At 28.8% G+C, this 22,618-nt stretch overlaps 3 protein-coding genes across 3 annotated transcripts in view; 1 reads left to right on the plus strand and 2 right to left on the minus strand.

The window, feature by feature from the left end:
• The window catches only part of LOC119667792 (sodium- and chloride-dependent GABA transporter 1-like), a 347,748-nt gene that overhangs the window by 271,823 nt on the left and 53,307 nt on the right, over nt 1-22,618 (minus strand). The window lies entirely within an intron of this gene.
• Nucleotides 6,923-10,569, minus strand: LOC119667795 (histone acetyltransferase KAT2B). The gene is made up of 4 exons (XM_038077115.1): nt 10,467-10,569; nt 9,026-10,374; nt 7,748-8,403; nt 6,923-7,679 (listed from the first exon to the last, which is right to left on the minus strand). The coding sequence occupies exons 2-4, from the start codon at nt 10,210-10,212 to the stop codon at nt 7,165-7,167; spliced, it is 2,358 nt and encodes a 785-aa protein (XP_037933043.1). The 5' UTR covers nt 10,213-10,374; nt 10,467-10,569; the 3' UTR covers nt 6,923-7,164.
• On the plus strand, nt 11,940-16,616 carry LOC119667794 (exocyst complex component 1). Its single transcript, XM_038077114.1, has 7 exons — nt 11,940-12,706; nt 12,776-13,003; nt 13,071-13,520; nt 14,890-15,247; nt 15,304-15,433; nt 15,514-16,024; nt 16,126-16,616. Exons 1-7 carry the CDS (start codon nt 12,050-12,052, stop codon nt 16,471-16,473), a joined length of 2,682 nt encoding a protein of 893 aa, XP_037933042.1. The 5' UTR covers nt 11,940-12,049; the 3' UTR covers nt 16,474-16,616.

The raw sequence follows: 22,618 nt of genomic DNA on the forward strand, positions 1-22,618 counted from the left end.
ATATAACCCTAAAGCTTCTCTCGGTTTTTGGTTTGTAAGTGTAGAATTCAGTGTTTTTGAGCTCCAACTGCTTTACAATGCTTACGTAAGAGTCAGATGTAGAAGGTTGAACTCTTACTTGACTTGGATTTAGCACTTTTAAGTCGAATTGATTTGCCGCATGTTCGTTTAACACATCTATTAGAGGCTTGATGCAATATACCTTATCAATAAATATAGGTGGAGGTTTCATTAATTTTGGAACCGTATCATTATTTTTTAACGATTCTTCAGTTTCTTCAGAGTCATCTACCTGGAGATCTGCGTAACGGTTTGGTTTGACGGGTTCATTTAGCCAGTATGAGTCTAGCTTGGTTTGTTTTTGGTTTACTTGATGATTTTTACTTGGACTATCGCGTTGACGTTTACGGTTATTAACTACTGTCCAAGTGTCGTTAACAGAGGTTTCGTTTCTGATGGCTGCAGCTTGATTCGATCCTTTGTTTTGGAGGAGGTTATTTTTTTCTTCATTATACAATTTTTGAAGCTGTTGTTGAAGTAGTTGAATTTGTTGTTGTATATTTTTCACCTGAACTGATTTAGCCGTTTTCTCTTTTAGATGACCCGAAGTCGCATTGCTTGACGCCTGCCGCGTGTTCATATTAGTTTCTTTGCGTGTATTGGATAGTATTGTTTCGTGTTGATTTGGGGAACTAAGTTTTATATTATCGTTTTTATTATTTATTAATTTAATTTTGTTAGCGATGGCGATTTCACTAGCTATTTTTGTTATGCTTGATTCAATTTTTGAATTTTCTAAAAGTTTGTTTGGGGAATGATTTATTATTTTAGAGTCATCAGTGTTTAGTGTTATATAGCTATTTAGGCCATTTTCACTAATTAGAGAGTGCCGACGTACAACTTTTTCGTAATCGCTCATACAATAAATTTACAATATTTTTACAGTAAGTTTATTTAATTATATTTTAATTATTTAAAAATTTAAATTTATAAATAAGTAAATTTATTTATTTATTTTTATTTATTTTTATATAAGTTTGTTTTATTTTACTTTTAGTAAAATAATTGAAAAAATAAATATGTAATATTTGTTTATGTATTTAAATTTAATTCTTGAAAGTTACACTGTGGCAACACTACAAATATAATTTCTTACTTTCGATCATATGCTGTCTCTATCAGCTGTTTGAGCAAAACTTAATTTTGATTTTTTTGTGTTGGTTTTGTTATTTCTTTGCAAACTTAAAATTTAATTTGATTAACAAAAATTTTTTATATTACAAAAAAAACTGATTAACACCGTCCACTGGCACTGTTTTTTCACAGATTCCTTTATTTAAGGTCTATTGTTCAAATTATCATAACTTTGAAATTTAAATTTAACTATTTCTAATCAAAAAAGACAAAAGTTACGGAGTGAACACTTTTTGCGCGCGCTTTCGGTTGTTATCTCATTGAGAATTGATAATAATAATAAAAATAATACTTAATATTTAAAAACTAAAATAGATGTACAATAAGCAATGATAATGAGAGTTTAATAAACATTAAAAAAAAAATAAAAATTAAATTTAATTTTAATTGCAATTTTAAAAAAATTTATTGTTTACAAATTATTTTTAAATATAATTTTTATTGTCAAGATATCTAATATATTAACAAAAATGTGAAATAATAATATTAAAATAAAAAAATTCTTATTATGAAAATAATAAGCAATGATAATGAGAGTTTAATAAATATTAAAGAAAAAATAAAAATTAAATTTAATTTTAATTGCAATTTTAAAAAAATTTATTATTTACAAATTCTTTTTAAACATAATTTTTATTGTCAAGATATCTAATATATTAACAAAAATGTAAAATAATAATATTAAAATAAAAAAGCTCTTAATATGAAAATAATAAAATTTTAATACAAACAATATAAAAAAATTTTATTTCATATATATTACAAAAAAAAAATTATTTTAAATAAAATTTATATATATTTCGTTATCAATATTTTTTAAAACATAATAGTTTTAATAATTAAAAAATTAAAAAAAAATAATAATAAATACAAAATTATAATAAATATAAATAAAAACCTAAGGAAAGTTGATTAAAAAGAAATAATTTTAAAATATTACAGTTAATAAATTTGGTTTTAAATAAAAAATTTGTATATCAACAACTTTTTTTCTATGTTTATATATAAATTTTACTAATTTATATAATTAAAAAACTGAATACAATGTTATGTATTAATGAGAGTGTATTATGTTATAATGAGAAAATAACATAAAAGATTTTAATAATAATGCAGTTAATTTTAGTCTATATTTAATTATATTGAATTTAGTTATTATTATATAAATTTTATTTATTAAAAACATTCAAATATAAATCTAATTGTAGAAATACCAGGGTCTGTTTTTTTCAAAGAAAATTTTATAATAATCACGAGTCTATATATATTTAATTGATGTGATTTAAATATGGAAATATAATAAAGTAAATATAGAAAGTTCTAATATTTCTTTGGCACATTGCGTATATCAAAATTCTTATTGATTATTCTAAGTTATTACCTATATTAGTTTAAGTGAAATTGCACAACGTGTACATTATTTTAGTAATAATTAATATATATTTATATGTTACATTGCTTATGTAAGAAACATTTAATAAATATATTCACAATAATAAGATTTCTCGGTGTCTATGATATTACATATAAGTCTATACATATGTATAAAAAGCTTTGTTTGTGGAACAAAAATTATTTTGTAATTGTTAAATTTTAAAAATATTGTATATTAAGAATTTATATTAGATATGTAATTAAAACTACGCTTTCATATACATAATTACAAATAAAAAATGGGAGAGCCAATTTAGTTTAAATAAGTACTGAAATAAGCTGATTACATTAATCACACGATATTACTAGTATATCGAAATTTCAATTGAAACTGTAATATTTAATAAAACTTACTGCGTTAAAATTAAAGAGTTTGTTTTTAAATTTATTATAAGTTATAACAAATAAAAAACTAATTAAATTTATAAATTAGAATGATTAATAAAAGTAAGTCATTATCATTATCGTTATCTCCACTTTCAACGGTTCATCTGATAATTAAAAAAAAATATCTCGTTATAGCTAAACAAACTATGGTAGATGAAAACTCCTCTCAGATCTTAAGATCGACCTCGCCCAAAATAAACAACAAATGTACCAGCTACTTACGAATCTGCTTAACAACGACACGTCACTTGGTACTAAGAAAATATCCTATTAGAATGATTTATTATAATGAATTCAGTAGGGGTTGTGGATCAGCAGATCCCCTTTTCTTATATGCTTGACAAACCTGGTATCCTCCAAAACCAGAGACTTTTCAAGTTGATTCAGTTCTACGTAAATAGGGAGTCGTGCCTTTCAGCGTTGTTCATACGGTGACTACTATATGAATGACGCTAGTCCGTGTTATCAGAATTGTTTAAGTTCAGGTGGGCTTGGACACAAGGTTGCCATTCCAACCTAACCTAACCTATTGTCATTATCTTATGACATTATACATCTGAATAATTTTTTTCTTTCTGAATTAGAGTATCAAACTGGAACTAGACTGAATGCCATTGTTAAACTCCATTCTCCATCCATTAAATCAAGTTAAAACAATCAAGCTACCGCATTTCTGGACGATTCTTTTGTGTAATTTTGTAAGCCTTTTGGGATCGATTTTACATCATTCTCATAACGTGTACAGATCGACATAATGGTTATGATTTAGAAAAACTCTCAAACCTTTGTTATGTAATACAGATTGTGTACTTCGTCGTTATCAAATTGACAAAACTTTTCATCTCTTTTAAAATTCATATATCTTTGTAGTTTTTCATGACAAGTGAGCCAAGTTTTTGATTCTAGCAGGGATATACGCTTTCACTTTGTTTGCTTTCCATCTATTATATAACTAATAGTATTAAAGTTTAACCGCATAAATGCTTTTTATACGGTCTCAATAAATTATAATTCTTTATCTAAATACTATGTTATCAATATCTCACACATGTGAGAGATCAATATCTGAATATATTATGTCGACTTTAAGGAGCCTCTGCATAGGACTATCGATAAGAAAATTAAAAAAAGTGAATGTTCTTAGCCTGAAAGCGAAGGTACGAGATTAGGTAAATGGAATTATAAACCAAATTATTGTTTTGCTACAGGAGTTACATTACTTTTTCTGCAAATTCCTGAAAAAGTAGTTTTTGTTCATTCAGCGATTAGAAGAATTGTTAAAAAAAGGTATCCTTAAAGTAACCCTTATTAGATAAATGTTTTATACATTATTTATTTTACTGAGAGCTAAATCGCACGACGACGTATCTGTGACTACTATTAATTTATTGGTAATTTGGTTTTTAATTTGAATTATCTAATTGTAGGATTAGATGAATAATTATACTACTCTCATTATTGTCTGTTATAGATGAATTATGACAGCTTAGCTTATGACAATTTCATCGTAAGTGAAATTTAAAAAGTCAGTTAAAGTAAAACTGAATAATCGTTCAACAGTGTTCCAGAATATACCCACTACCCATCATATATTTTCAGGTTTTAAATAATTTGTATAAATATTTACAACTTATCAGTATAAGATTTCAATTCTGTTTAGTAAGTAGATATACTATTTTCACATGTAATTTCTAAAAGTTCTAGTTGGGATAATAGAGAGTCATAAAATAGAGTCATTAACAGGGATAACCTGACAGTAGACAGTGACCACGACAGTAGCATAATTCTGAGTTAGGAAAAATATTGCTGGAGTTGAGTCTGTCAGAAGATATGAGAGCGATCTATAAACTGAAATGTTAAACCTAAAAAATAAAGCGTCATCAATGGGTTAGGTCTTATGATGCTTTTTATGAACCAATAGATTTTGTCAATAAGGTTCTTTCGTAAAGAATGTAACACAATAGAAAAGAACTTGTCATATTTTAGATCTTCAAATTCAGTGGACAATTTTATGTTGTCAACAGTTTTTTGAAATAGTTATTTTTTGCAGAAGCACGTCATATGTAGCTTATGTACTTTAACAACAATTAAGAAATTTTTCACTCTATTTACCTCCCCTATTTATTTTAAGTTTCTATCCTAGGAATTTTTTATGTTCTTGATTTGCGATAAATTTCATAGAACAGTTCTGTGTAATGTGAAATCATTTATTTTGAAATTAATAACATAGGATAATTTTCTTTATTACTTTGCGATGATATATAGGTTGTAAGCGGGGTGTACACAATTTCAACTAAGATAAAATTGTCTTTTTAGGAAAAATGTATTATTCTTCAACTTTAATAACAGATATTTAATGCAACCGGAATTGTTCAACGCTCGAATTAAAAATCCATTGAAAGCAGGGTTTTCAATTGATTCTGAATTAGAACTTCTGCTTTTTAGTATAATTAATCAATCTGTGCTGAAGCAGAAAAACAATTCTAAACTGAAATCAAATGATTTTGATTATTAAATAATCGACTTATTATTTTTATATAAGAAATCAGAAATTCTTTTTTCACCAATTTCTGAACCGAACCGAATGTTTAGAGTAGGGATGCCAAGTCCGTTAGACTTTGTCCAATTTTTTTTGAAATATACAAATTATACAATATACAAATGAAATATACAAATTAGTTATACAAATTTGCTTTGACATATTTTAATGGTGTTTAAATCCAAACGAAGCTAACATGTGTTGTGTGCGATAAATCTATAAATAAGAAATAATACTAATTTTGTCTATATCTCAACAAGCAAAATTTTTTTATACAGCTCTTATACAGTAACACTGATGAATTCACCTTAACATTTTGTTGCTGGCATTTTACAGTTACACAATTACCGAACTCGTTACTTAAGATAGTGAATACCCCTAATATCAATTTCGGCCATTTGTCGTATTCCGTGATATTTGCTTTGCAGTATACCAATCATTGATCATTATATTTATAATTAACTAACAATGGAGCATCATAGATTTAAATGTGTATATTATAAATATATGTATGAGTGTTTTACGTTAATTAACTAATTGTAATATGAGTATATCATGGAATTATTATCAAATTTGATTATGGTAGAATATTTCATATAAAAATTGAAAAAATTTTCTTTTATTTTTTGCATTCACATTAAGAAGTTGTGGACATCACCATTTCAGAATTTTATATGTTGCATAGCTCTGATAAAAATAAATGAGATTAAAGTGCAAGCAGTGTCTAAGTATTTTTAATGTTTTTAAAAATATGTTCTAATATTTTTTAATTGTCTTTATTTGTTAAGTTTTATTAAATATTCATGCATCATATATACAATACTGTTTTTATATTTTAAATAAATAATAAACTATGAATAATCAAAATGAAAAGTAAATGGTTTAGGATTTAAAATAACAACTCGAAGGAAAGTACTTAACCTATAAGAAGTTAGTATTAAATGTCAGCAAAAACTGGCGGTGCGATGTGGTTAATGAGAACGATCGAAAAGTTTCCCCAGGTTTACATATATCATTTCAACTCAATGTGAAATTAGTGAATAGTTATAAATTTGTATTTTGCAAGAATGCAATCGATATCACAATCTGAGTACAGCCTTAAATTCGTACAATTGAAGTGAAGTCTTAGGATTGGCAGAAGTATTTCATATATATTCATCAGTTAATCTTTTTGTTCAAAAAAAATGGTTTCAGGTATTTATGAAAATTGTTCACATGATTGATGACGGTAATGCGGTTTAAAAAGAAATATTCGAAGCACATTCACAGTTGTGTCTGCAAAAAATAAACTTTTAAAAATATACATATAATGAAAGAACTTCATTAATTTAAAACAAAGGTAACAAAGGTAGCAAAAAGAAGAAAGTGTTTAAACTATAAAAACAAAAAAAATTTTAGTTTTGTGTTGTTATGACGGCGCTTTTTTTGATTACATTGTTTGCATCGATAGTTAAATTCAAGTTTGTTGCATTTATTGTAAATTTGTCTAATCTATCATTTTCCTCATTCAGTTCGTCCTTGTCGTTGTCTTTATTTTCAAAAGTGGTATCATCGTCAACATCTTCATTATCATCGCCGTCATCATCCATACCGATATTTAGCACGTGACATCATTTGTCCCATAAGGCAAGGTCACGCATTTTAGTCTGAAAGTAACGTTCTATTAAATTAGCACAACGATAATATTTTGTTTCCGGTAAGTTATATGCGCGACAATTGGATATGATGCGTGCCATGTCTGCCATAAATAGGCGTCGTGTGACGTAATAACCTTTCTTAAGACGTTCACCCATAGTTTCTAGATCCATTGGATATTTGATATGATGATAATAATCGGGGGCTAATTCTACTGATACTGGAAGTAGAAATGGCCAAGCAGCATTATGTTGACGTACTGATTGTAAAACAGCAGCGAACGACGCTGCTAGTTTTTCTGTATCAATAGATTCTTCCGGACGTGATGAACGTTGTGGTTTCCAACCAATTTCACGTAAACCTGGGATAGCTTGAATTGGTATTGATTTTGCACCTTCCTTAAAGCATGTCAAACCTGGACGCACCTTTTGTACCTCATTGTGTCGTTGTGCAATGAGATCCTTAAGTATTTCACTTTGTTTCCGTATAACTGGAAAAAAATAAAAAATAAAAAGAATTATTATAGGTTAAAGAAATTAAAATATATTTAAGACCAACCTGATATAAACTGTGTGTAGACAATGGATGGATGCAATTCACAGTGCATAAGCGTAGCGCCATCATATTCCTTTATATAGCCTGCATAAATTGGTCGAGCAAGTTTGATGTCCTTAGAGAAGCCCTGTTTTCTGAAATAACCATTTGCATCGCGATCCGCATACGTTAACAAATGACGTATATTACGCTGAATACTATAATCCTTAAGATGGTTCATTAGGTGAGTACCATAACCCTGCACTTGTTCAGACATAGTAACTGCGCAAAAAACAATCTCTGTAAATCCTTGAGTAGGAAACGGTCGAAAACAAATGCCGCCAATTGGCTGTTGTTTTTTAATTAAGGCAAGAGTTTTATGTTTTGTATCAAACACTAGTTGGCTTATATACTCCCGTGGCATTTCTGGAAGTTGATGTGAAAACACAGATTGCAAACCGAGCAACCATAGCATTGTCTGTTTATCTACCGGTTTGGTTAGCGAATTGCCTACAATATGGAACTCTATAGCACGCTGTTGTTCTTCAGCTTTTACGTTTGCGTCACGAGAAACATTTTCCGGGAAGAGAATTTCTGATTTGTTAATTGCCTTCGATTCGTTAACTGCGTTCATAGCACGTAAGACTGCCTCATCAGATAGATCCTCAGCATGATGATCTCTATCATTAAAAATGGCGATAGTTTAGTAAAACTCAGTGTTCAATTAATATTATATACTAATAATTTTTATTGATTTAAAGAAATAACAAATTGAATTATAAAATTGCATTCAAATTAATATAATTTAAATGTGTACAATACTTTGGCATGATGCAAAAAAAAAATGATTTACGTAAACTTACGAAAAATCGTTTAATTATTTTGACTTGCGTGACAAATATAAGAAAACAAAGCATATTTTTGAGCGCAGTCGAATAACTGAAGTTACTAATTCAAAAGTCATTTTTCATTTTCTGATTAATTATTTCACAAGATTATTCACAACTGGATGACTCGACTGATCAGTTTCTATGCTTTGCTTTGAAATATTGCAATGTCATGATTCATGCTTCATCCGAACTAATCTACAATAACATCCTTGCAAATATAACATGCTTTGAGTACAATTATATAAAATCTTATTAACTTTAATCTTATTTCAAATATATTTGAATACAGTTAAATTTACTATGTATACAATTCTATTTATAATATATATTTAATATATATTTATAATTATATATTTATTTATAATAATTTCAATTCAATTTATAATAAATAAATGGAAACTGGGATCCTTACCCCATTGAGCGTTCGCTCGGTTCTTTTTTGGCTCTTTTACTAGCTGGTTCGCCAAGTGATCGCTTGCTACTACCAGAGTTTGTAGTGCTGGACACACCTTCCTGTTGACGCTTGCGCTGCTGCAAGTAGAAAGCTGGTGGCGGTCTATAAGACTGATCCCAAATTGGAGAGTCATCCTTCAGTAGTTCAGCTTTGAGTGCTTCCAAAAATTTTGGCATTTGTGTTATAATAGAGCGCTTATCCATTGGAAAGCGATCACGTTCGTTAATGCACTTTTTACGAAGTTGGTTGGCCATGCAGGGAAACACAGTACGTAGCAGCGTGCGGCCAAAAACAAGCGATGTCTCGAAATGACGCAACGAATTACAAAATGCAGGTACATGGCAAAACACTAACCAACGCGTATAGTTAATTTTATATGTTGAAGCATCCTCCAGAGAGAGATCAGCACGGCGCGCATTTGGTGTTTCAAAATTGTAATGATTTAAAAAGTTTAAAAATGTTTTTGCAACTTCAGTCATAGTTTGCAATTCATTTTGGCTTAAGTGATTATATTTGTAAAATACTAGTGAGGATATCGCTTTTGCTATGCAAGGTGTTTCAAATGGTGGATCACCCAGTGGTCCACGAATCACGGCTTGTTGACGAGTTAGTACGCAATGACGTAGCAAACGAAACAAGTACATATAGACCTTTTTAGTGTCTTCATCTTCAATTCTTTGCATTGACATAAACAAATTTTCCATATCAATTATAGCGCCAAGAAGTTCATTCATATGCACAGCTGATATACCATCAAGATGTGCAATATGACTTTGCAACGAATGATGACAGCTACTATTGCGACATTCTTCATTAAATTCTGGACAATATGTCGATCCAATATCTCGATGTCTATTCTCCTGAGGTGCTTTCCAGCCGGAACAACGACAACCTTCAACTTGGCATGCTGAGTACATGGATAGCTTAGCCAGTTTTTGTGAGATTGGGAGGGTGCTCATTTTTTGCTTACGCTGCGTTATACGCGTTAAGCTAATTTGGCGTGAGGTTTCGGGCGGTGCGTCATTGGTACCACCAGCCTCAGTTGGGTTTTGCGTTGCGCTACCCACACTACCGCCGGAGGCGCTAGCAGCACCGCCCGATTCAACAGCTTCTTCTTTTAATGCAATTAGGGAACCACCGGACATTTCAACTCAACACTTCAAAAAATTTTCCTACTTTTTAAAAATTTATACTATCTCAACAATTTCACAATTTTTCTCTTAAGGTAAACAAACACTGACGCGAAGCACGTATTACGTTGTTCCGTTTATGTTGTTGTTGCTTTTAAATGCAGCTAATGTCGAAGTCTAATTGAAATTAAAAAGAGAAAAAGAAAGCAATTTTTTAGTCTTTCTAATGTAAAATGTTTTTTCAAACTAAACATTTTTGTTTAACTTACATTGTTTATATTTTAAAATTATGTTTATCGCACTTTCGCAATTTTTACAATATTAAAAATGTTATCAACGACGCCATATAAAATCAACTCTCCGAAAAAGAATTTCACAAAACGAGGCAAACTTGAATTCGCACAAACAGCTGTCAGTGTTGCCACATTATGTTAAATATTTATAGTATTAAATGGTATTACAAATTTTTAATAAATTCTTACAAATAATGTATTATTAAGTTTAGTCTTAAAGTAAGTCTGTTCTATGAGCTACTCGTAGTAACTTTGAGTAACACTGTGTATACACAAGTGCGTTCTACCAACAAGTTTTCGAGTAAATGAAAGCATCGTATAGAGCGTAACATACCGATCAAAATTTGAAAATGCTACACAGATTTTACTCGTACATTTAATTTCACGTAAAATTTGTATGATATGTGAATCAGCTGTTTTGGTTTGAATTAAAATTTTTGTATTGTTTATTTGCGCAACACTGGTGTTCTCACCAGATTTTACACAAAGCTGTTCTATGAAAATCTATATTAAGAGCGTAATTTGTCACCTTATTTGTGTTATGCTCTCAGTTTGTACTTTACTTATGTCTTATTTGTGTTTTACTACGAGTAGCTCGTGGAACAGACCTAGTATGTTCCCATTGCCTCCGTTAAAATAGTTCATTTGATTTAGGTCGCTAAGAAAATTTGACAAAGCGTACAAAAAGCTTTCGTATTTTTTAATTTAGTTAAGAATAAATCAAGGGATATTACACCAAAAATGTTGAATGCAACATGAATCGAAATTTGACATATTTGATACATGAAACAAAATATATATGTACATATATTTTTTTATTAGCAATTTATATCCATGCGCAAACTGATTTTTAGCTTGTTTGTAGGAACATGCTTGTTAAACATGTGAATAGACCTCGAGAGGTCGTATATGAGTCTTGGGGTGAATCGCTTATTTAGGTCGTGTGCGAGTTAGGCTAAGTTGTGTTCTAAATGAGGGAAATTCTAAGTTGTGTTGATAATGTAGTGATGTGTCGATACGTGTTGATAAATGGCAAAATGTGTGCAGTGCAAAAAATCCCAAAAAATCTCCCATTTGGTTTAGCATCAACTTAGCCTAACTCGCACACGTCCTTAGATGAATATAAGTGTCGCTCGTCTGACTCGTTCAAGTTACAACAATAATATCAAAAATCCAGAATTGGTTTTGTTTATATAACATTTATTTGTGTATATTATAAACACAGTTCAATTATATTATTATATATTACAGAAAGTATTATATATGCTCATAAGTTTTTTGTTTATACAGCACACAGCGCAAGTTGGTTGGCTTATGTACACCGGTGTAGTGCCAACGGTAATAAATCAAGAATATGGCATCACTTTAATATGAAACAGCTGATAATGTTGGCTTTCGTCATTTATAATTTTTTTTATTAATAGGCGTACATTAAACAAAAAGTGGAAGCGTATATAACAATATAACAATTTAAATAATAGTATATTAATTTTTTTTATAAAGTTAAATGTAGTTGGCTTTTAATAACAGTAACGCAGAGCTTGAAATAACCGTTGAAAATGTTAACAATTGGTACTTTGGCCAATATAAAATTCATTCTACAAAAGGATATTTTCAATGGTTGTGGTGAAAGATTGCTATCAGTAGTTACTGTGACAAAAACTTTTAAAAAGAAACGGGCTTGTTATCTATGTGTTGTCACAACTCCTCCCCCTGTGCCAGTTGTGACGGTTTGCTTAGTAAAACAGTCGGAGCAACGGGAAGGTGATTATAAAAAGAAACGTACCTGGCAGCTGGATGAAGTTAAATGGGTTGATGGCAGGAATGAACAATTCGAAACCCACGAATTTGATATACAATTGGAAAAATTGTATAAATGGTATGCGCTAAATTTACATGAGCGTCAAAATTTCTTAGGTGTTCTATATAAACAAATTCAAAAATATGTACGCGGTCAAAGTGCTGAATTTCGAAATGTTCCAAATGCTTGGCTTACAGAGAAATCGCCAGAGAAAATACTGTCAGCACAAATTGATGGGCGTCAAAAAGCTGCACAAGATACGGAAGATGAAGAGGAAGAGGCACAAGAATTTACTGCACTAACTGATAAAGAAGCATCTGAATTGGGTAAGTTATTCTCAACGTGTGATTTTGCTGTGAAAAATGCGGAACAGTTAATTGAGACTTTATCAAAGGAGTTGCACGATTTAGACGGTGTAAGTATATATTGTTTATAAATATATAAAATATAGTGTATAGTGTATTTAATTTGAAATGACTTACAGGCAAACGTACAAAGTGTTTTAGCATCTGAAAAGCAAGTGTTTAAGCTAATGGAGTACATTGACAGCGCCATAGAACAAGCCGAGAAATTTGAAGAACGCTTAGATACGTATGAAGAGATTTTAGGCCACGTAAAAGAAACAATGGAAAAGATAGGAGGGAAAAACGCAATGATTGAAATAGCCAACAATAACAATATAAAATTAATGAAAGAACTTAATAAGGTTATTGTAAGTAGTTTTCAAGTGTACTCTTTAGGTATTTTGATTCGATTCTAAAATCAAAGCACATTTACAGACACAGTTGGATCTACCACCCATACATCAACAAGCACTTGATGATCCTGACTTAAAAACACCAGAAGGTCGAAAGGCAGCTATTTCTGCTGCACAAAGCCTGCAATCGGCCATGAATAGTGACATTGATCCTTCTTTACTTCGTCTGGAAGCAGTACAGGATCAACGTAAACGTTTTGAGAAGTGGAAAGCCAAGTTCTCGGTAACAGTTAGTCGTTTCATGAACAATCTTTTTATACATTTGGGTAATGAAATAAGTGATATGCCAATTTCGTGTACTGAATTGTTGTTGCCAAATCATTCCTCCGTACATAGAGAACTTACACCATATACCGAGTTAATGCATTGGACTAAAGCGATGGATAGAAAAACGTATGAGGGTTTAACACGTGTATATACAACGTCATTGAGCAAAATTTATGAGCGAGACATAAGAAACTTCTTTGCAGTGGTACGTTTTTTTGTTTTGAATATTTAAAATAATATATTTTGTTCACATTTAAAATTTAAAGATTATTACTTTTATTGTTCAATGCTTTTTGATTCTACTGCTTTGTTACTTCTATTTATAATATTATTATTACTTTTTATATAATAATTTATATTATCAGTTATTAGAATAACACACTGTGAGAAAGAGTGTAAATCTAATTCTACATATAAACACAGTACAACATAAGTTTTAAGATTTATATGTTATTAAATAATTTATTGTTTTAATGACTAAATTTTATTTATATATTCTTTACCAATCTGATCGATTACTTAAATAATGTACAATATTTTGAAACTAATTTAAAATATATATATTATTAAATTGTTCATATAAAATTTAATAAATATAAAGAATCAAAATCATTAAATTTTAACGTTGCTTTAGTAGTCCAACATGGGACTCTGTGTTTCATATATTAAATATTATATATTATATTATATATTAAATATTATATATTAAATATTATATATTAAATATTCATATATTAAGATTTAAAGCTTAATATTTGCGCTTTAAAATTGTATTTTATTATAAATAATTTTATATAAAATTATAAATTATATAAGTATAATTTATATACATGCTATGTAAAATTATATTTATTATAAATTATATAATTTATAATTTTTTAATAATAATTTTATAATTTTTTATTAATTATTATATAATAAAATCAACTGATGATGTTGAACAACTAAACAGATGAGCTGATCGTTCAATTTAAAAATTAATTATTAAAAAATTAATTTAAATTAAAATTAATTTAAATTAATTAATAATATAAATTCAAAAATGTAATTAACTTTTAAAAAAAAGTAATTTAAGATTTATTTAATTAAATTTAATTGAATTTTATTTTGAAATTTGATATAATTAAACTTTTGATATAACTTAAGTTTTTAAATTTAATTTAATTATTAAATATATTCTCAAATTGAATTTAGTTTTTAAATTTAATTTAATCTGGCTTTTGATTTAAATTATATTTAAATTTTGAACTAATTAAATAATAAATTAAAAATTAATTAATTAATGAATTAAAAATCAATTTAATTTATTAAATAATATGTTTACTAAATCATATGTTTAAGAGTTAATTAATTTAACTCAAATTCAGTTTAAATTAAATTTTAAAAATAATTAAATTTTTAAATTTAATTTTTAAATTAAATTTAATTTTATGGTACCCTAAATCTTAATTAAATTTAACTTTTAAATCTAAATGAATTATTAAGTTTATTTCAAATTTTATATTATATTTGCTTCTAACTTGCTTCCTCTATACTTAATTTTTATTAATAAATATTTACGTATACAATTTTAGGCAAAATCACAAGTATCAGAAAAATTGCGTACCTCTCGAGAAGATTTAGATACTTCTACAGCGTCGAAAAAATCAGCAGTTTCTGCAGTGCCTTACGGTACGCTTGGTGTGAATAAAGACCAATGGACGCCTGGTGTGGATAGTGCAGATCGTGAACGGTTTGATACTGTTTTAGAAAAAGTTCTTGCTGAACTAGAACCAATAGCTTTGCAGGAACAAATGTTTTGTATTAATTTTTTTCAATTGGATGTAATAAGCCCTACAACCAAAAATACTCAAACAACACTGGACGTTTTAGAAAAGAGTGTTGATATGTCACAGTCACTGTTAGCATCTCCATCTTCAGTTAGTGGTGAAAGTAAGTACAATTATTTATTGTTTATTTTTAGTTCCTACATATATATATAATTTCAGATATATTTCCGCAAAAGAAAATAGATCGTCAAATTAATGAAGAGGTCCGTAAGCTAATGATTGCTTTATTTGGTTGTTTAGAACCAGAATTGGTGAACTTTATTCAAAGCTTCGAACGCATTGATAGCTTGTAAGATAAATTTTCTTTATTACTAATAAATATACTAATATTATATTTATAAAATAATAAAATAATTAATTTATTTCAAGCTATTCCTTGTACGTGCTTGTACGCCTAACACAGCATGTAATGTCTGCACAGGACACACATTCCTTTTTAAGCATGAGTTTTGCATCAGCATTAGTGCAAGTCAAACGTAATTTTGATCGTTTCATGCAACAACAATTACAGTCAATTAAAGATTCGAAAGTGCCTAAACGTTCGAAGTGCGGAATTTTGCCGTATGTTGAAAATTTTGAATATTTTGCGCAAACAGCAGAAGGAATATTTCGAAAATCGAATCGACGTACAGATATGGAGAAGTGGTATTTGCAACTGGTGAATGCAATATTTGAAAGTGTATCAGTCCATGCGCAGGATCACCCGAAAACGCCGTCACAAGTAGTGCGCATGGAGAACTATCATCATATGTATTCGCTGCTGGCACAGCTTAAAGTGCCTGGTCTAGATAGTCTCAAGAAAGAAGCCAAGTTGCGATACAATGATGCGCTTAAAGCGTATGTAATACAATACTTTGGAAGACCATTGGAAAAGTTAAATGTAAGTAAATAAATAAAAGTTGTATATTGTACAATTTTGATTATATATGCTATATATTTTCCTATAACTTGTAAGGGCACTAAGCATTTTTCTTTTTACAGCAATTCTTCGAAGGTGTACAACAAAAAGTCGCTCAAGGTGTTAAAGAAACAGAAATTAGCTATCAAATGGCTTTCTCAAAGCAAGAACTACGTAAAGTTATTAGTCAATACCCGGGACGTGAAGTTAAAAAAGGACTTGAAAATCTTTACAAAAAAGTTGAGAAACACTTGTGTGAAGAGGAGAATCTTTTGCAAGTGGTCTGGCATGCCATGCAAGAAGAGTTTATTGCACAATATAATTTTCTGGAAGAACGCATACAGAAATGCTATGCTGGTGCTATGATCAATTTGGAATTCAATATACAGGACATACTCAATTTCTTCTCGGATATCGCTCGTTCACATTGATTGATAGCTTAACGAAAATATTCTGCAGGTTCACAATTTTGGAAGGCAATACAAACTATGTTATAGGAAATACTTGCCTATATGAAAAAACTTATTTAATTGCTTAGCACTGCATATATCAGTATAATTATATAATATAAAATATTATATATAAAAATGCTTCAATTGGGTGCAAATTAGTTTTAAGTTAAATGTTATTTAAAGGTAAAAAAACAAAATGTAAATTATTTAAAACACGTTTTTGTAAAATATGAAAATTTGTAATCAAAAATATTTCAATTAAAAGAAAATAATATTAATATATAATTAATTGCCTTGTAATTTATTTATTAGTTTTTTTTTATAAATATGGTTTGGGTATAAAGGAATATATTTATTAATGTGATAATACAATGTGATGTGTGACAGTAAGAGTTCTCTTAAACGGATATCTTAAATTGCAATTTTGACCAGCTAAGAGAACAGAAAAATGGAAAGTGTAGATATGGAAATGCTTAATGTATATGTCAGTTTATAAGAAAGTCTGTTTATCACACATTTCTTCACATCACATTAAAAAATATCTTCAACTAGGTAAAGTGTATTTCCCTTTTTAATAAATTTTACATTTTTTGTTTGAACTCAACACAAATATTAGCGTTTGCAAATAATATTGTTGGAAAAGCCAGCTGGAAGAAGCCGTCAGATCAACGGGGTTTAAAAACACATTGACAGATTAAAATACATGAGTAGTATTGACAACACCCTGCTGTAGACAATTTTTGGTTTACAGATGTAGTGTTGCTATAGATCCTGAGTCTGTACACAATCGCGTTGTTAAGACGCTAGTTTGGTTCAATACTGGCCATTAGAAGTAATAAGAGAATTAGATTTGTTTCTTTTTAGGCAATACGTAGAGGCGCGATAAATATCACTAAACATATATTGGCAATTCTCATCTCTTCTGGGATTGTAGACTTGCGATTGGTTGTCTGTGTAGATACGTAGTTCCGGGGCGTAGCCCTTGCCGTGCTTATCCATAAGTAAAGTTGTTCTTCTACTAAAAGACACATCTTTAGTTACTACAAGAAAGCATTAGAATATGGATATATTGAACATTGAACATGAGTCTTAAAATCAAATAAAGCGATACAATTATTTCAATCGAAAAAAAATTCTTCTGAAAAATGTTTGGACGTATACGCCAAGAGGATGGCTCAATCGCATAAGTTTTAACCATGAGGTGGAAATACATAATAACGAGTAAAATATCACAAAACTTGTCACATCATAAAAACAAAGTTGCTATGGAAACATCGTAGAAATATATAATAAAAAAACAAACTAAATTTTTAAGCTCGGAGATATAAAAAGTAAGAGTCTTTGAAAACATTAGACTCAAGATGTAAAACCAGTAATTCATCACAAACAGAAATGGAAAATGATTAAGAAAGATTGGAAATAACTACATTTTTTATTAAAATTATCAGTTCTTTTTAAACTTAAATTTAATATTTTTCTAAATATATTTTTACAATGAGTTTTATTTATAATATTTCTTAATTTAATATCTAATATATTAATAATTTTCTTCAAATTCTTAATAATCAAATGTTTATGTTCATTCGTTTTGCGAACATCTATTTCTGGAAAGAACGATATTCGTAATTTTCACTTTGTATTTCCTTACCACCCAGAGGAGATATCTAATATACTTTTACAATTATAAATAATTATAATATTTGTTTTAGTAACTCACCAAATAATTAGGATTCTTACAACAGTTGCCATTCACACGGAAAGACTTTGGGAAAATTTTGGGGTTCGAATACCAAAAAGTATTGTTTTCAAATTTCTTTTATTAACAAAAACTTGAATTTAGATTTTGGTTTAGTTTCAAAAACATAAGCCAACATATAAACATTAAAAGTAGGCAGTTCTTTATTGGCGGAAAAATCCTAGAATGGATCGCACAGACTCCAATGATCTTTAAAGCTTTCTGAAAAATTTTAATGCATAAGACCGTAATATTATATTCTTTAATGTATCTGTAATAATACGATCTTAGTATATGGTAGTTAGGACTCTTACCACAATTATTGTTCACCATATCAATTCAAACAGCAAAAACAAAATAAATAAAAAAAATATAGATTAATTAATAATATTAATATTGCATTATTGTTTTAAAAACAAAAACATATGTTGAAGAGATTTTAATATGTCAAATTTTGTTATTACGATTTCTTTACAGAAAAATAAAGTGTTAACATATGCAATTATTTTGCACCATGTTAGATAGAGCGTACTAAAAAGGATTAGAAATTTTGGTTTAGAGTGTAGATAAATGTATCTCGGCACATATAAACTTCCATAACTCGAAATTCTATAACTGGAACTAAATAGAGTGTAACAGGGTTTAGAGAGCAAATTACATACAATAATAAAAAAATTCTTTAATAAATAAAATGTAGAATTTAAATAAATTTAAATAAATTCTACATTTTATGATAATTAAATTTATATTAAAATACATAATTTTTTACATTAATCATTCTAATAAAAAAAACATTGTTGTTAATTGCAAACAACCGATTGAATTAACATATTTGAATTAATGATATTCAATTTGATAAACTCACAAATATTACTAAGGTTACACAAGCAGTAAATTTATCAATTCTAATTTCGATTTTGCTTCAGTTTGAGAAAAACTCAACACAAAACCGGCAAACACAAATTTTTCTCAACATTCTGCATTACATGTGTAAAGACCTAATAATACGGTCTTTTGCCATGTGATCATATCTGTAAGAGCGTAGCTCAATTCAAGTTTGGAGCAAGAACGTTTAATTTTTACGGTCTCTCTATTCAATTGTAATTCAACTCAATTTAATTGAATTCAACTGATTTCATTTCGATTCAACCTAATTGAACTGAAATTCAGTTATATTTGAACACATTTTGTCAGTTCGTGTTAAACTTGCGGTTATTGCGTACGGTTGGCGGTGAATTTCTGATTTTCTGAAATTCTGGAGTTCTGTGTGTTATATTTTAACTTTTGCATTTTATTTAAATTGCTTTTTTCTTGTTTGTTTTATTATGTGTTAACGTGTTTTATGTTGCAACTAACAATAACAAAGTGTAAAAATGCATTAAAATATTAAATAAAACGGTTAATGTGTTTCATTAAAATAATATTAAATTTAAAAATAAGTAATTGAAAATATTAACTAAAAATTGAAGCCATATTAAAAATATCCTGCTGTGTCTTCAGGTAAAAATTTTTTTTAACCATAATCCAACAAGAAAAAGGGCAATAAAAAATTAAAATAAAAAGTGCATTTCAATTTAAATTTGGTTCCACTATTGTTGTTGTTTTTATTGTGTTGTTCTTTGAAAACATGTTCGACCAGTTCAAACTTTTTATGGTTCAATATATTTTGTTGTGCTTTTTTTAACGTTTTTTTATTTTGGTTTTGGTCTTGCATTCAAATCGGTTTTTTTTGTTTTTATGTTCAAGTATTAAAATGAAGATCACAGCTTTGTTATTGTACATCGTCGTGATGACTGCTGTTTTATGACGTTATTGTTATTGTTGTTGTTGCAGTTGTAGTTGTTTTTTGTGTGCTTTAATCTTTTTTTATGGACATTGCAAAAAATCTGTTTTGCCCTTGTATACTGCACAACGCCTTCACAAACAAGTTCAATGCAGCGGTTCTGTTTCTTAAGACGTTTCCTCTTTCCTCTACTCGTGTTTTTGTTGTGTTCTGAAACTAAAGTTTAACAGTTTCCTGACGGCATTTTATTTTGGAAATAAATTCAAGCAACAAAAAGTTTAAATTTGCAAATAAAATTTTAGTATTGGATATTAAAGTGGATTGTACAAAAATTTTAATGAATAAATTATCTTTAAATCTTAAAATGTAACTTTGACTGTACAATAATATAAATACATATGGACATAAATTACTTCGGTGGTAGGGAGCCATTAATTTCTACTCTAAATAAGTTCTTAATGGATTTCGCTTGACAGTTACGAAGAATTTTTGGCGTCTAAATTATGATATAGTGTTCTATTAACCCCTCTTCAAGTACAGCAAAGGATTTTATCTAAAACTATTTTTGTATATGCCCAATTTGATCATTGAAATCTATAGCCTGGAACCTAAGTATATTAATGTTATATTAAACTGGTTGATATCAAATGATACAGGTAGACCACTGATAATGAAACGGGCTAGAAATGTAATAATGTTGGGGTTTCCATTGATTACCTTAATTGGTTTATCGTAATTTATGGCTTCAGAGGCCGTAATTATTGCATAACGCAAATTATTTCATTAAGCCATTTCAATTTTGAGACGACCAAGACTTAACTCTCCCATACAGGGACTTAAAAACTAGGTACCTGTTTGATTTTTCATATTTGGTGAACCACATCAATAACAATAACTTCGTTACACGTAAGTCTTAAGCCTGTTGCATACTAGCTGCAAAAAACGATTATATTGAACAGTCATTAGCACTAAGCAGTGGCGACCTTACGTTCAGTTGTATATATTTTGCACCGCTCAAGCAGTAAAAAAGCGGCACCGAGCTTTTCTTGGTGTGCAGCAGTGGAACTTTACATGCTGCATTTAGTTAAGCCGAATATTTTGTCTTCCTATTTGCATTTTAAAATTGTGAGTTTTAAGATTTATTTTGCAATTATTTGCAGGTTTATGGTACTGGTTTATGTCAAAGTGATTGGTACAGGTTAAGTTACACTTATTATGATCCTTCGAACATAGTAGGCTTAATATATTTTACACTGGGTTGACTGTAAGTCTTCTATAGCTTAAAGTCGGAAATACACATGGCATGTGTTGTGTAGTTTCTTTTTGGTTTTCATATCTACCTATTCTCAATCCATTCTTACTACGAAATAATCTCGTTTTCCCTCTACAACGTTCTCTATGTGCAAATTTTGTAATAAGTATATAAATTATATTTTAAATTCATACATAAGTTTAGTCTGTTAACTGTTGTATTTCCATTGATATTAAAATTTTGTTATACATTTTTCATATACCTAATTCCCAAATAATTTATATAATAATTTCTTCAATTTAATCAAGACTCTAAATGTTATATATGTTGATTTATAATAAACGATAGTTCAGTCATATTGCTTTTTGAAAATAAATTGTTAACAATATATATTTATAATTTAATAATAGTTTTAATATACGAATATTTTTTATGAAAGAATTATAGTTATGTCACGAACCGTTTTCTTTCCATCGGCCTCTAAGCGAACTTCTTCGTGCTTTTTCGACAAAAACTCACAAATTAACTTCTGTGTATAAGTAATAATGAATAAATTTGTGCGTTTTTGTGGAAAAAAACAGTAAGTAGCTCACTACAGAATTTGATGTGATAAGATCACCGATTCTTTTCTAAACAAGATATAGAAAACTTAAGTATTGTTTATCTGAAGTTCAAGGAGTGTTCTCTTCGACATCCTTTAAATTGGTTAATTTTGGTAATGAACTCCATTACCAAATAATCGATTACTGAATTTATCATCTAGGTTTAAAGTATTTTGAAACGGTTTCTTTACTTTTTAATTTTTTTTTTTCAACTTTTTATTAATAATTGGCACAGTCCTTAAAAAAGATAATCTTAGGAGTTGTATAAGCCGGGGAGTCGTTGTGATACTTCAATCACTACTGGTAAAGTACCCTATTTCAATGACAAACCTTGAAAGTGCCATTATTTGCGAGTGGTGTTGTAGAATTTTTGGGGTGCCAACCGCACGTAGATTTGATTAATTTATATTGTTATATATTCTCAAACAGTAATATATCAATATAAATATTTGTCAAACTTAAAATTTTCCGTTTTTATTGTTACATTGCGTTCTATTCCTTCAGAATTTTCCAAACTGAGGTACTTGAACTTTTGCACTTAAATTGCATGCACTTTTCTTTCCATATGCACTTACGTATTTTCACAGTTTCACATTTCCCAGTTGTGTCTGAGTCACGCTTTAATCTTCTGTGGTTTGCCTTAGGTTACCTTTCATTACTTTACCTCACCTTACCTTAGTATAATTTAAATCAAAGTCATCACTTCAAGCAAAGAACTTTTTAACTTAACAACAATAAAAAGCAGTAAAAAA

The sequence above is a fragment of the Teleopsis dalmanni genome, chromosome 1 (genome assembly GCF_002237135.1).
Source record: "Teleopsis dalmanni isolate 2A chromosome 1, ASM223713v2, whole genome shotgun sequence".
NCBI lineage: Eukaryota > Metazoa > Arthropoda > Insecta > Diptera > Diopsidae > Teleopsis > Teleopsis dalmanni.